This window comes from Rhinoderma darwinii (genome assembly GCF_050947455.1).
Source record: "Rhinoderma darwinii isolate aRhiDar2 chromosome 2 unlocalized genomic scaffold, aRhiDar2.hap1 SUPER_2_unloc_54, whole genome shotgun sequence".
In the NCBI taxonomy this organism is placed as follows: Eukaryota; Metazoa; Chordata; class Amphibia; order Anura; family Rhinodermatidae; genus Rhinoderma; species Rhinoderma darwinii.
Window position 1 is genome coordinate 1,058,790 of NW_027461723.1, and position 12,010 is coordinate 1,070,799.

General features: G+C 40.6%; 1 protein-coding gene across 1 annotated transcript; it reads left to right on the forward strand.

Annotated features, from left to right (window-relative positions):
* Window positions 1-214: 214 nt before the first annotated feature.
* LOC142677686 (phosphatidylinositol polyphosphate 5-phosphatase type IV-like) lies at window positions 215-3,614 on the forward strand. The gene is made up of 8 exons (XM_075847285.1): window positions 215-384; window positions 477-579; window positions 768-859; window positions 1,083-1,207; window positions 1,485-1,597; window positions 2,262-2,415; window positions 2,954-3,069; window positions 3,474-3,614. The coding sequence occupies exons 1-8, from the start codon at window positions 215-217 to the stop codon at window positions 3,612-3,614; spliced, it is 1,014 nt and encodes a 337-aa protein (XP_075703400.1).
* The last annotated feature ends 8,396 nt before the right edge of the window (window positions 3,615-12,010 follow it).

The following is a 12,010-nucleotide window of genomic DNA, read 5'->3' on the forward strand; positions in this document are numbered from 1 at the left end:
GTGTTGCTTATACGGTTAGCGATTTGTCCTATTTTCGGAGAACTAGAGGCGATTAGTCAAATTCTATCTTGACTGTCTCCTGGTTTTCTACCAAGGACATTGGTGCAGTTTTGCACCCGGGCATTAAACAACCATGCCTTTTTGGAAAAAATCTAAGAAATATCATGTCTCCCAAATTCCTGATGAAGGAAATCTGATGGGAGACATACCAACTATGGAGGAGCCTAACATCTCGCTCCAGAAGTTTTCTGTCATCAAAGATATGGCAGATGAAAAATCCAGCGATCTTAGTCACAGCAAATATTGTGACATTACGTCAAAGAACACCAAGAAGAGCGCATTCAGCCTGCTGACCCGCCTGCGCTCCAAAAATATCCGTAAAAGGTATGTAACTAATAATTCTCATACATTGCTCAGATATCCAGAGCTGTGGTATAACAGTCACTAGATCTTTAATTCTCCCCATATCTTCACAGAAACGTTGGCAGCAGCGCTGTGATCGGCGCTAGAGAACTGGATCGCTATTTCCCAGATAGACGGTTGAGACTATATGTTGCCACCTGGAATATGGAGGGAAAGGTGAGAAGTAATGTACAATATTTATTGTGACCCATCAGTGTGCCCGAGCTCAAGTTGGATGAAATGGGCCAGTAACCATATCTCTTTAGTTTGTAGTTGAATATCACATAGTCAGGTTATATTCTACCCTATGTCAGTTGAGTTGGCGCTCTTTGTATACAATATTAATGTTTGTATATTTTGAACAGGATTACCCGCAAAATGTGGAGGATCTGCTGTTACCATCAGATGATACGAAAGACATTTATGTTATTGGCGTTCAGGAAGGATGTCCAAACAGGTAAGTCTTCTCAGGTTGTCTTACACCAGCCTATGACTGCAGATGGACAGCAGGGCGGCTGATACAAATTCTCTCTCAATGCTCTACTTATTGTATTATCACTCCTTAATTTTCAAAATGTATCCCCACAGGTTATTATATGGAGTGTTGATACAGATGAGTTGAGTATCTTAATCTTGTGTCATTTATTAATATGTAAATCTGAAATTGTGTCTTCTTGTAGACGGGAATGGGAGATACAATTACAGGAGACCCTTGGACCACACTATGTATTATACCACTCCTCCGGGCTCGGAGTCCTGTATCTCACCATCTTTGTTCGACGGGAACTAATCTGGTTCTGCTCAGGTAAGATTCACATTCCTACGTCTACATAAGAAGTGTTGAATGTAGTCATTAGCTGGAACATCTTATTTAGTTATTAGAATTAGATGCCTAAGAGCTTGGCTCTCAGATTCTTGACTTCTGAGTATTGGAGATCTAAAAGTTCACACCACAGTTACAAAGTATGAAATTATGTTCTAGTAATATTTCCATAGTTTAATTGGAAATAATTGCTATTCCATTGTTGCATGTAGTACTCTTAACCACTGACCCGTCTTTTTGTGTTTAATTTCTTATACAGAGGTAGAGCACACCCATGTAACAACCAGGCTATTCCACCATGTGAAAACTAAAGGAGCCTTGGGTGTTGCCTTCACCGTCTTTGGAACATCTTTCCTTTTTATTAATTCACATCTGAGATGTAAGTATTTACAATATTAATATATGACCATGTACAGTTTTACTTTGTATAAAATTGCTGCTATTTGATAATTAACTGAAATATATGGGATGATATCAAGAGATCTGTACTTATGTTTTGGTAAAAATAAAAGGTTTGTTCCTGTTTGATCAAACTTTTTCTAATCTATCAATCTCATTCTATGTTGTGAGTGGCCAGTAATACAGATACACGCAGGTACAATTAGTGCAGGAGGGGGTGGCGGCGGCTGGTTTCAGTTGCGCCGCCTCCCCCTCAGGGAGGCAGCAGGGCGGACGGTGCGGCCGTATAATCCCTCACACCCACCCCTCCTCTCCATTAGCGGCGGTGGCGCGCTGCAATGTGTTTTTTTGAAAATAATATGCGATTCGGGCCGCCCATATGATCATCCGCTACTGCTAATATGTATTTTTTTGTTGGCAGTTGGGGCAGTCAACAAGAGGATCCAGGACTATAAAACCATCACTGAGGGTCTCCGTCTGCCTCAAATTATTCCGGAAAGAATCAACTCCAATGCCTGTGAGTATTACTTATGTGGTTGAACCTATGGATCCTTTTATCTCTCTATTTGTCTCCGTTGAGTCTAATGCAGTCATGTGCTATAATTTTTTTATTTATTTTTATTCTACAGTGGACGTCACCAGCCGCTTTGATCGGGTGTTTTGGTTTGGAGACCTCAATTTTCAACTTAAAGAGGACAGAAAAAATGTGGAATCTCTTCTGCAGAAGATCCAAGGAAAAGATATGTCCAGTCTCCTCAAACACGACCATCTGAATGAAGCCAAGAACAATGGTATATTTACTAGTAGACCAGTATATCATCGGTGCGGGTCCGACACCTGGACGCTGCACCGTTAAGCTGCTCCAGTGGCCTGCGGGCACCGGATGTTATGCCACACAATGCTATGTACGGAGCCGGAAGGTGTTGGCTCCTTATATAGCATAGCTGCCATGATGCATAACTGCAGGTCTGCCTCCTATTCACTTGAATAGGAGCAGAGTTGCAGTACTGCAGCTCGGCTGCAATTCCGTGGCCGGCGCCAACTGCATCCGACATGTACATCCGGTGCTCAAAGGCACCGGACCAGCTGATTAGTGCAGGGTCCGGGTGTCGGACCACCACAGATCATGTACTGATGACCTATCTGGTGAGTATGTCATCAGTTGTCAGAAGTTGGAAAACCCCTTTAATACCACAACCACTTCCACAGATTAATACAAATCACTGACATGATGGTTGATATGTTCCCCAAATTCTTATATAGTGCTAAAATTATCAATTGTTCCTTTTTTTTTTTAATACTGACAACTTTTTTTTCTTTCAACTTAAGGGTCCATATTTCTAGGGTTCAAGGAGCACACCATTGATTTCCTTCCTACATATAAATTTGACATTGGCAAAGACACCTATGATACATCAGCAAAGCAGAGAATTCCATCATATACGGTAAGATATCTTATTTCCAGGTCTACAGAGCTTGAGAGACAATAGAATCCATGGGCCAGAGCACCCATTATATAATGAATCCCCTCCCCCAATGTAATGAATTGTTATTATTATAGCTGGAAGAGTAATTTCTTATGAACAAAGCTTTCAGTTAATTTTACTTTTATGTAGTGAGTTTGTCATCACAGTTTCCCAGTGTAATATGTCGTTGCCCAGCATGGGTCAAGGATACTTATTTAATGAAATCTGTGTGACCAAGTCAAACCTAAAATGCAATAAAGTCTCAATATTCTGCAATATAAATAAAGTAGGCCCAACATTTAGGTCTGTGTTGTTTTGCAGTTTAATAATCTATTATAATATGATTTCACTAATGATATTTGTTATTTTCATGACCTCTACAGGACAGGGTGTTGTTTAAAAGCCAATGTGAGGGAGATGTGCGAGTCCTGAGATACGACTCTTGCCCTGTTTTGAAGACCTCAGACCACCGACCTGTTTTTGGCATCTTTGAAGTAAAGATCAGGCCCGGTTCAGATGAGTAAGTCATGTTTTCCTCCATGTTGTTGGTATGATACTTTCAGTAGCCGTCATTACTACATGGTCCTTATAGCCAGAGCTCACACTTTGGGGCAGGTGGCTGTACACCTTGGTAACAGTACTGGAGGATTATAGGATGTGAAACTAAGCAAAGTGTGGTTACCTGCTAACATTATCATATGTCTTACATAAATATATTTCTCATTCCAGCATCCCCTTGGCTGGTGGACGCTTTGATCGTAAAATCTATGTAACGGGCATTAGGAGGAAAGGACAAAAAAAGTAGCTGCATCTGTTCATGTCCTTACAGGTAAGAGCTTTGTAGTTGCCTATTATGTTTGCGGTGAAAATGTTCTTCCATCTCTTAGGTTTTCCTCTGTATCTGTAATTTATTTTATCAACTAATTTAACTAAAGTGTAAATAAGTATTTTCAATCTTAAAATTCCAACTCCTTGTATTCAGACACGTTTTCATTTCTGAATGAAGGTTGTGGGCTTTGGGGAACAACTTCCCCAACTGTAAGCATGTATGTAGTATAGTACAATGAGTTTCCTAAAGGAACCTGTCATCTGAATGGATGGAACAACTGCATTTTATGATGCATTAGCTTCTAAGCAAAAATGATGGATACAAGGAACTTTGCTATTGATGGAAGACATTACTTGGCATCTTGCAGGACTCCTAAGGAACAGTTACAATCTCCGGGGCATAAAACATCGGAACATCAGAAAGTTCCCGTAACATGCTGAAGAACGCAGCTCTAGGTCAGACCCACTGCTTGCATCAACCATCTTCAAGGTTTGTAGTGTGACGCCAAGGATCAATTAAGAAATGTATTTACCTCAAATCACCTTAAAAAGTCTTCTAGATTTTGTGTCTGCTAAGAAACACACATTATAGAACATTAATAGCAAATATTTGTCTTGCAGCATAAACATCAATTCCGCAGTACATCTGGCGAGAATAGCGCTCCCTGTCACCGGAGGAGCCACCATCAATGCTGATAGAAAGGTAAGTTCCTCTGGATGTGTCCCCTCTCTATATTTATCAAGCAGCCTGAATGATCAATATTTAATAGGGTTGTGTGCTTCTCCCCCCAGAACAAGTCAGCAGATATCAACAGAACATCAACACCAATAACAACCAAGGGCAGAATCCGCCATCTTACAAGAATTCCAATGGCGAGACTTAACATTTCTACAACATCTGTCACAGAAGAGACATCAATGTGGTCACCAGGGCATCAATATCACGCAGAAGACCAGGTTCAGAACAGGACAATATGTCATCTCTTCTTGTGTCTGTGGAATCCAGATTTTCCACCCCTTACTGATACTACAGTATATACTGTGACATATACCGTAGTTTTTGCTGGATCTTGTATTACCATCATCTTTACCATTATATATTTTGATCCACAAAAACCTTAAATAAATCTTTAACATCAATCCATAAGTGTGACTGGTAATTGTTATGTGCGCGGCTGCAACTTAACACAGTGTATACATTTCACCTAACCGACCCTTCACAGCGCTATTTGTGTGACATCGCGTTTAATCCAGTGGTAGGTGACAGGACATTGTATCATATGTACACAATACAGAGTGTATGGAACGTGCCGCCATATGTACTGGATTATATACTGTAGGACAAAGAGTGACAGGAGATGTAAAACATTGATATATTTGATAGTTGCTTAACCACTTAACCCCTTCCCGCACCTGGACGTAACTGTACGTCCAGGTGAGCAGTAACTTTGCGCACCTTGGCGTACAGTTACGTCCGCGCTTTAACAGTTAACCGCCGCGCGGCGCTACACCGCAGCGGCGGTTAACTGTGCAGGGTGTCAGCCCTGCTCTCCCCGTTGCCGATCAGCGGCCTGTCGCCGCTGAAATCGGCAATTAACCCCTTCGATGCGGTGGTCGATTGCGATCACCACATCGAAGAGGTTTACAGCGGATCGGCAGCCCCCCACATGTATTTGCGGGGGCTGGCGATCCTTATCATGGCAACCAGAGGCCAGACAATGACCTCCGGGTTGCCATGTACGGAAGCCTCGGAGGATCAGCCCCCGGCCGGTCCTCCGATGCTTCCTGTCAGTGTGACAGTTACGTCACAATGACAGTTAGAGTACATTACACTACGTGTGTAGTGTAATGTGTTCCAGCAGCGATCAGAGCTGCCAGTCTAAGTGTCCCCTAGTGGGACAAGTAAAAAAAGTAAAAAAAAGATAATAAAAATGTTTTTAAAAAGTGTAAAAATAAAAGTTAGAAGTGACATAAACAAAGAATGCTTTTTTTCTTATAATAAGTCTTTTATTATAGGAAAAAAATTAACACGTTAAAAAAAGTACACATATTTGGTATCGCCGCGTTCGTAACGACCCCAACTATAAAACTGTAATATTATTTTTCCCGCACGGTGAACACCGCAAAAAAAATAAACAAAAAACAGTGCCCGAATCACAATTTTTTGGTTACCAACCCTCCCAAAATATACAATAAAAAGTGATCAAAAAGTCGCACGTACGCCAAAATGGTACCAATACAAACTACATCCCGTCCCGCAAAAAACAAGCCCTTACATCGCTTTTTTGACTGAAAAATAAAAACGTTATGGCTCTCAGAATAGGGTGACACAAAAATGTATTTATTTTATAAATAAGTGATTTTATTGCACAAACGCTGCAAAACATAACAAAATTATATACATCTGGTATCGCTGTAATCGTATCGACCCGCAGAATAAAGTATAATGGTCATTTATAGCCCAGGGTGAAGGCCATAAAAAAACAAATAAAAAACATTGTCAGAATTGATGGTTTTTGGTCACCTTGCTTGCCAAAAAATGGAATAAAACGTGATCCAAAAAATTTCTGGTACCCCAAAATGGTACCAATGAAAACTACAGATTGTCCCGCAAAGAATAAGCCCTCACACAGCTCCGGTGGAGAAAAAATAAAACCGTTCTGGCTCTAAGAATATGGCGATGCAAAATGTGCGGAGTGTTCCAAAAGCAGATAAGATCGGGCACCATTTACCAGTGCGACACCGGCCACATATCTGCGGATTATTATTTATTTACTGCTTTATTATACCCTCTTATTATACCCTGATGTACCCCGCACAGATAACATGTACCCTGATGTACCCCGCACAGATAACATGTACCCTGATGTACCCCGCACAGATTACATATGCCCCCACATTACAAACTGAAACACCAGTAAAACCCCAAACAGAACAACTACCAAGCTACATCTGCGCCCCAAAAGCCAAATGACGCTCCCTCCCTTCTGAGCCCTGCAGCGTGCCCAAACACCAGTTTACGTCCACAGATATGGCATCGCCATACCCGGGAGAACCCGGTTAATATTTTATGAGGTATTTGTCTTCAGTGGCACAAACTGGGCATAACATATAGTGCACTAAAGTGGCATATGAGTGGAAAATTGTAATTTTCACTCCACACCATGCGCTGCGCATTAACCCCTTCGCGCACCACAACATAGCATGTCTTAGTGTGGGGGGTGATGTATGGAGCGTCTCACGTGAAAAATAAAGAATTTAAAACGGCAAAATTTTTTTGGTCACCTTCGCTCTAGCTAAAAATGTAATAAAAAGTGCTCAAACAGTTGTATGTACCAAAAAATGGTACCAATAAAAACGACCGCTCGTCCCTCAATAAATAAGCCCTCATACCGCTCTATTGACTGAAAAATAAAAAAGTTGTGGCTCTTCGAACACGGGGAGGAAAAAACTAAAAAGGAAAAGAAAAAAATGGATCAGTCCAGAAAGGGTTAATTACTTTCTAATGAAAAACCATTTATGACCACACGTGGGGTATTGCCGTACTCGGGAGAAATTGCTTTACAAATGTTGGGCAGCTTTTACCCCCTTTATCCTTTGTAAAATTGAAAAAAATGCAACATTTTAGTGGAAGAAATGTTGATATTCATTTTCATGGCCCAATTCTAATAAATCCTGCAAAAGACTTGTGGGGTCTAAATGCCCACTATACCCCTAGATAGATTCTTTAAGTGGTGTAATTTCCACTTTTGGTGGGTTTCCACTGTTTTGGCCTCTCAGGGGCTTTGCAAATGCGACATGGCACCCAAAAACCATTTCAGCTAAATTTGAGCTCCCAAAGCCAAATAGCGCTCCTTGCCTTCTAAGCCCCGCTGTGGGTCCAAACAGCACTTTATTACCACATATGGCGTATTTACGTAATCGGGAGAAATGGTTTTAGAAATGTTTGGGTGCTTTTTCGCCTTTATTCCTTGTAAAAATTAAAAATGGCTACCTTTTTTCAGAAAAAAAGTCGATTTTTACCTTTACAGAATAATTCCAATGAATTCTGCAAAACAACCGTGTGGTCAAAATGCTAACTTTACCCCTAGAAAAATTCCTTGATGAGTGTAGTTTCCAAAATGGGGTCACTTTCCGGGGGATTCCACTATTTTGTTCCCTCCAGTGCAATTCAAACGCGACATGGCACTGAAAACTATTCCAGCAAAATCAGAATTTCAAAATCCAAATGGTGCTCCTTCCCTTCTGAGTCCTGCTGTGGGTCCAAACAGCAGTTTATTACCACATATGGGGTATTGCTATAATCAGGAGAAATTGCTTTACATATGTTGGGGTGTTTTTTCTCTTTTATTCCTTGAAAAAATTACAAATTTCTACGTTTTTTCAGAAAAAAAGTAGATTTTCACCTTCACAAACGAATTCAAATAAATTTAGCAAAAAAAACTGTGGGTTCAAAATGCTAATTATACCCCTAGATAAATTCCCTGAGGGGTGTAGTTTCCAAAATGAGGTCACTTTTGGGGGTCTTTATTGTTTTGGCCCCACAAGACCTCTTCAAACCTGACATGGTACCTAAAATATATGCTAAAAAAAAGGAGGCCCCAAAATCCTCTAGGTGCTCCTTTGCTTCTGAGGCCGGTGTTTCAGTCCATTATCACACTAGGGCCACATGTGGGGTATTTCTAAAAACTGCAGAATCTGGGCAATAAATAATAAGTTAAATTTCTCGGGTAAAACCTCCTGTGGTATAGAAATTTTTTTATTACAAATGAATTTTGTAAAAAAAAAATGAAATTTGTAACTTTCACCTCTACTTTGCTTTAATTCTTGTGAAACGCCTAAAGGGTTAATACACTTTCTGAATGCTGTTTTGAATACTTTGAGGGGTCCAGTTTTCAAAATGGGGTGATTTATGGGGACTTTCTAATATATAAGGTCCTCAAAGCCACTTCAGAACTAAACTGGTCCTTGTAAAAATCACCTTTTGAAATTTTCTTGAAAATATGAGAAATCGCTGCTAAAGTTCTAAGTCTTGTAACGTCCTAGAAAAATAAAACAATGTTCAAAAAACGATGCAAACATAAAGTAGACATATGGGAAATGTTAACTAGTAACTATTTTGTGTGGTATTACTATCTGTTTCACAAGCAGATACATTTAAATTGAGAAAAATGCTAATTTTTGCAAATTTTCTCCAAATCTTGGTGTTTTTTACAAATAAATATTGAATTTATCAACCAAATTTTTTCACTAACATAAAGTACAATATGTCACGAGAAAACAATCTCAGAATCGCTTGGATAGGTAAAAGCATTCCGGAGTTATTACCACATAAAGTGACACATGTCAGATTTGAAAAATCGGCTTCGTCCTGAAGGCCAAAACAGGCTCAGTCCTGAAGGGGTTAAGGACGCAGCCTAGTTCGGGACTTAGGGCTCAGAGCCCATTTTTCAAATCTGACATATTTAACTTTATGTGGTAATAATGTCGAAATGCTTAAACCTATCCAAGCGATTCGGAGATTGTTTTCTTGTGAGACATTGGGCTTTATGTTAGCTGTAAAATTGTGTTGATATGTTCAGTGTTTATTAGTGAAAAATTGCAAAATGTAGAGAAAATTTAGAAAAAATAGAATTTTTCTAAAGTAAAAAATGCATCTGCTTGTAAAACAGATGGTTATACCAACCAAAATATTTACTAGTTCACATTTCCCATAATTCTACTTTAGATTGGCATGATTTTTTGAACATAAACAGCAATTTCTCATATTTTTAAGAAAATTTCAAAAGCCTTTTTTTTAAGGTACCTGTTCAGTTCTGAAGTGGCTTTGAGGCACCTATGTATTAGAAACACCCACAAAACTTCCAGTTTTAAAAACTAGACCCCTCAAAGTATTCAAAACAGCATTTAGACAGTTTTTTTAACCCTTTAGGCATTTCACAGGAATTAAAGCAAAGTGGAGGTGAAATTTGCAAATTTCATTTTTCTTGCTGAATTTAATTTTATTCTATTTTTTTCTGTAACACAGAAGGTTTTACCAGAGAAACACTACTAAATATGTATTTTACAGATTCTGCCGTTTTTAGAAATGTCCCACATGTGGCTCTAGTGTGCTCTTGGACTAAAACACAAGCCCCAGAAGCAAAGAAGCACCTAGTGCATTTTGGGGCCTCATTTTTATTAGAATATATTTTAGGCAGCATGCCAGGTTTGAAGAGGTGTTGAGGTGCCAAAAAAGTAGGAATCCCTCAAAAGTGACCCCATTTTGGAAACTGCACCCCTCAAGGAATTCATTTATGGTTGTTGTTACCATTTTGACCCCACAGTTTTTTCACAGAGCGTCTTTGAATTTGGCTGTGAAATTAAAAAGATGAAATTTTTTCCAATAAGATGTCATTTTTGATCAAAATTTCTTATTTTCGCATGGAACAAAATGCCCCATTTTGTTGCCCAATTTGTCCTGAGTGCAGTAATATCCCATTTGTGGTGATAAACTGCCGTTTGGGCCCATGGGAGGTCTCAGAAGGAAAGAAGCGCTATGTGTTCTTTGGAGTCCAGATTTTGCTGGATTGGTTTTCGGGTGCCATGTCGAATTTGCAGAGCCCCAGAGGTATCAAAGCAATGGAAACCCACCAGAAGTGACCCCATTTTGGAAACTAAACCCCTCAAGGAATTCATTTATGGGTGTTGTGACCATTTGGACCCCACAGTTTATTCTCAGAATTTATTTGAAATGGGCTGTGAATTAAAAAAAATGTGTGATAAACTGGGCCCATGGGAGGGCTAAGAAGGAAAGGACCACCATTTGGCCTACTGGGGATTTTCTGGTACTAAGTCATGTATGCAGAAGCCCCTGAGGTACCAGTACAGTTGAAACCCCCGAGAAGTGACCCCGTTTTAAAAACTACACCCCTTAAGGCATTCATCTAGAGGTGTAGTGAGCATTTTGACCCCACAGGTATTGTTTAAAAGATAATGCGCAGCAGATAGTGCAGAGTGAGATTTGCAATTTTCTATACATATATGCCATTTCAGTGTCCGATATATTGTGCCCAGCATGCGCCACCGGAGACATACATCCCATAAACTGTAATGTGGGTTCTCACGGGTACAGCAATACCCTACATGTGGATGTTAACAGCTGCCTGGGCACACAGCATGGCCCAGAGTGTAAAGATGAGCGGGATAAGCTGTGCGGAGTGCATCATGGTAAGTAAAACTGGGGTAGATTGAAAATCAACGGACGTATGATACATTTTAAAACACTTTCATACAGAGCCCTGGTTTATCGGGACACGTGTTATATTGATATATTGTGTCTTACCTTATCCCCCTCTTATAGCAGACTTTGCACTTCTTTTGACTTTTTCCCTTCTTGCCAGTTTGGGGAACTCCTCCTGGAAAGTATTGCCCTGGTACGATGCGTGTTGCCCTGCTTCCAGAAGTACTTGGTGCCCCCCTTCATGGTCCCTAAAGATTAGGTTCTTGATAACCACCTCTTGAAATTCCAGGAAAGTTCCCGCCTGGCCTTTACATCGATGTAGTACGTACGCATTGTACAATGCAATCTGAATGATGTGCATGGCCAGCTTCTTATACCACACCGCATGGCACTGTAGGGCTTCAGGACTTGACCTGACAAGTCCACCCCTCCCATGTACCTATTGTAGTCCAGGATGCAGTCTGGTTTGGGGTTCTCTGTACTGGTACCTCGTACAGGTACATGGGCACTGGTATGGCCATGTATTGTTGTCAATACAACGACATCTCTCTTGTCCTTGTACTTAACACACAATATGTTGCTGCTAGAATGTGCCCTGCTTCCACCCCTTCTTGTTTGCCCAAGCAGTGTCTTAGGGAGGTGTAATGTCAGGATAGGGAGACAGACAGGTGAGCCCTAATCTATCCGCCACTCAGACCCTGCCTACTTTCACAGCCCGTCCTAGGCGACGGCGTACAAATGGGCGACGGTCCATACGCTCAATATGTGCACGACAGACAAACAAGACAAGGGTACACAAAAGCAAAGGGAAGTGGGGCAGTTGCCCACGGCAAAACCGTGAGCAACAGAGTAGTGGATGAGCCGAGTCAA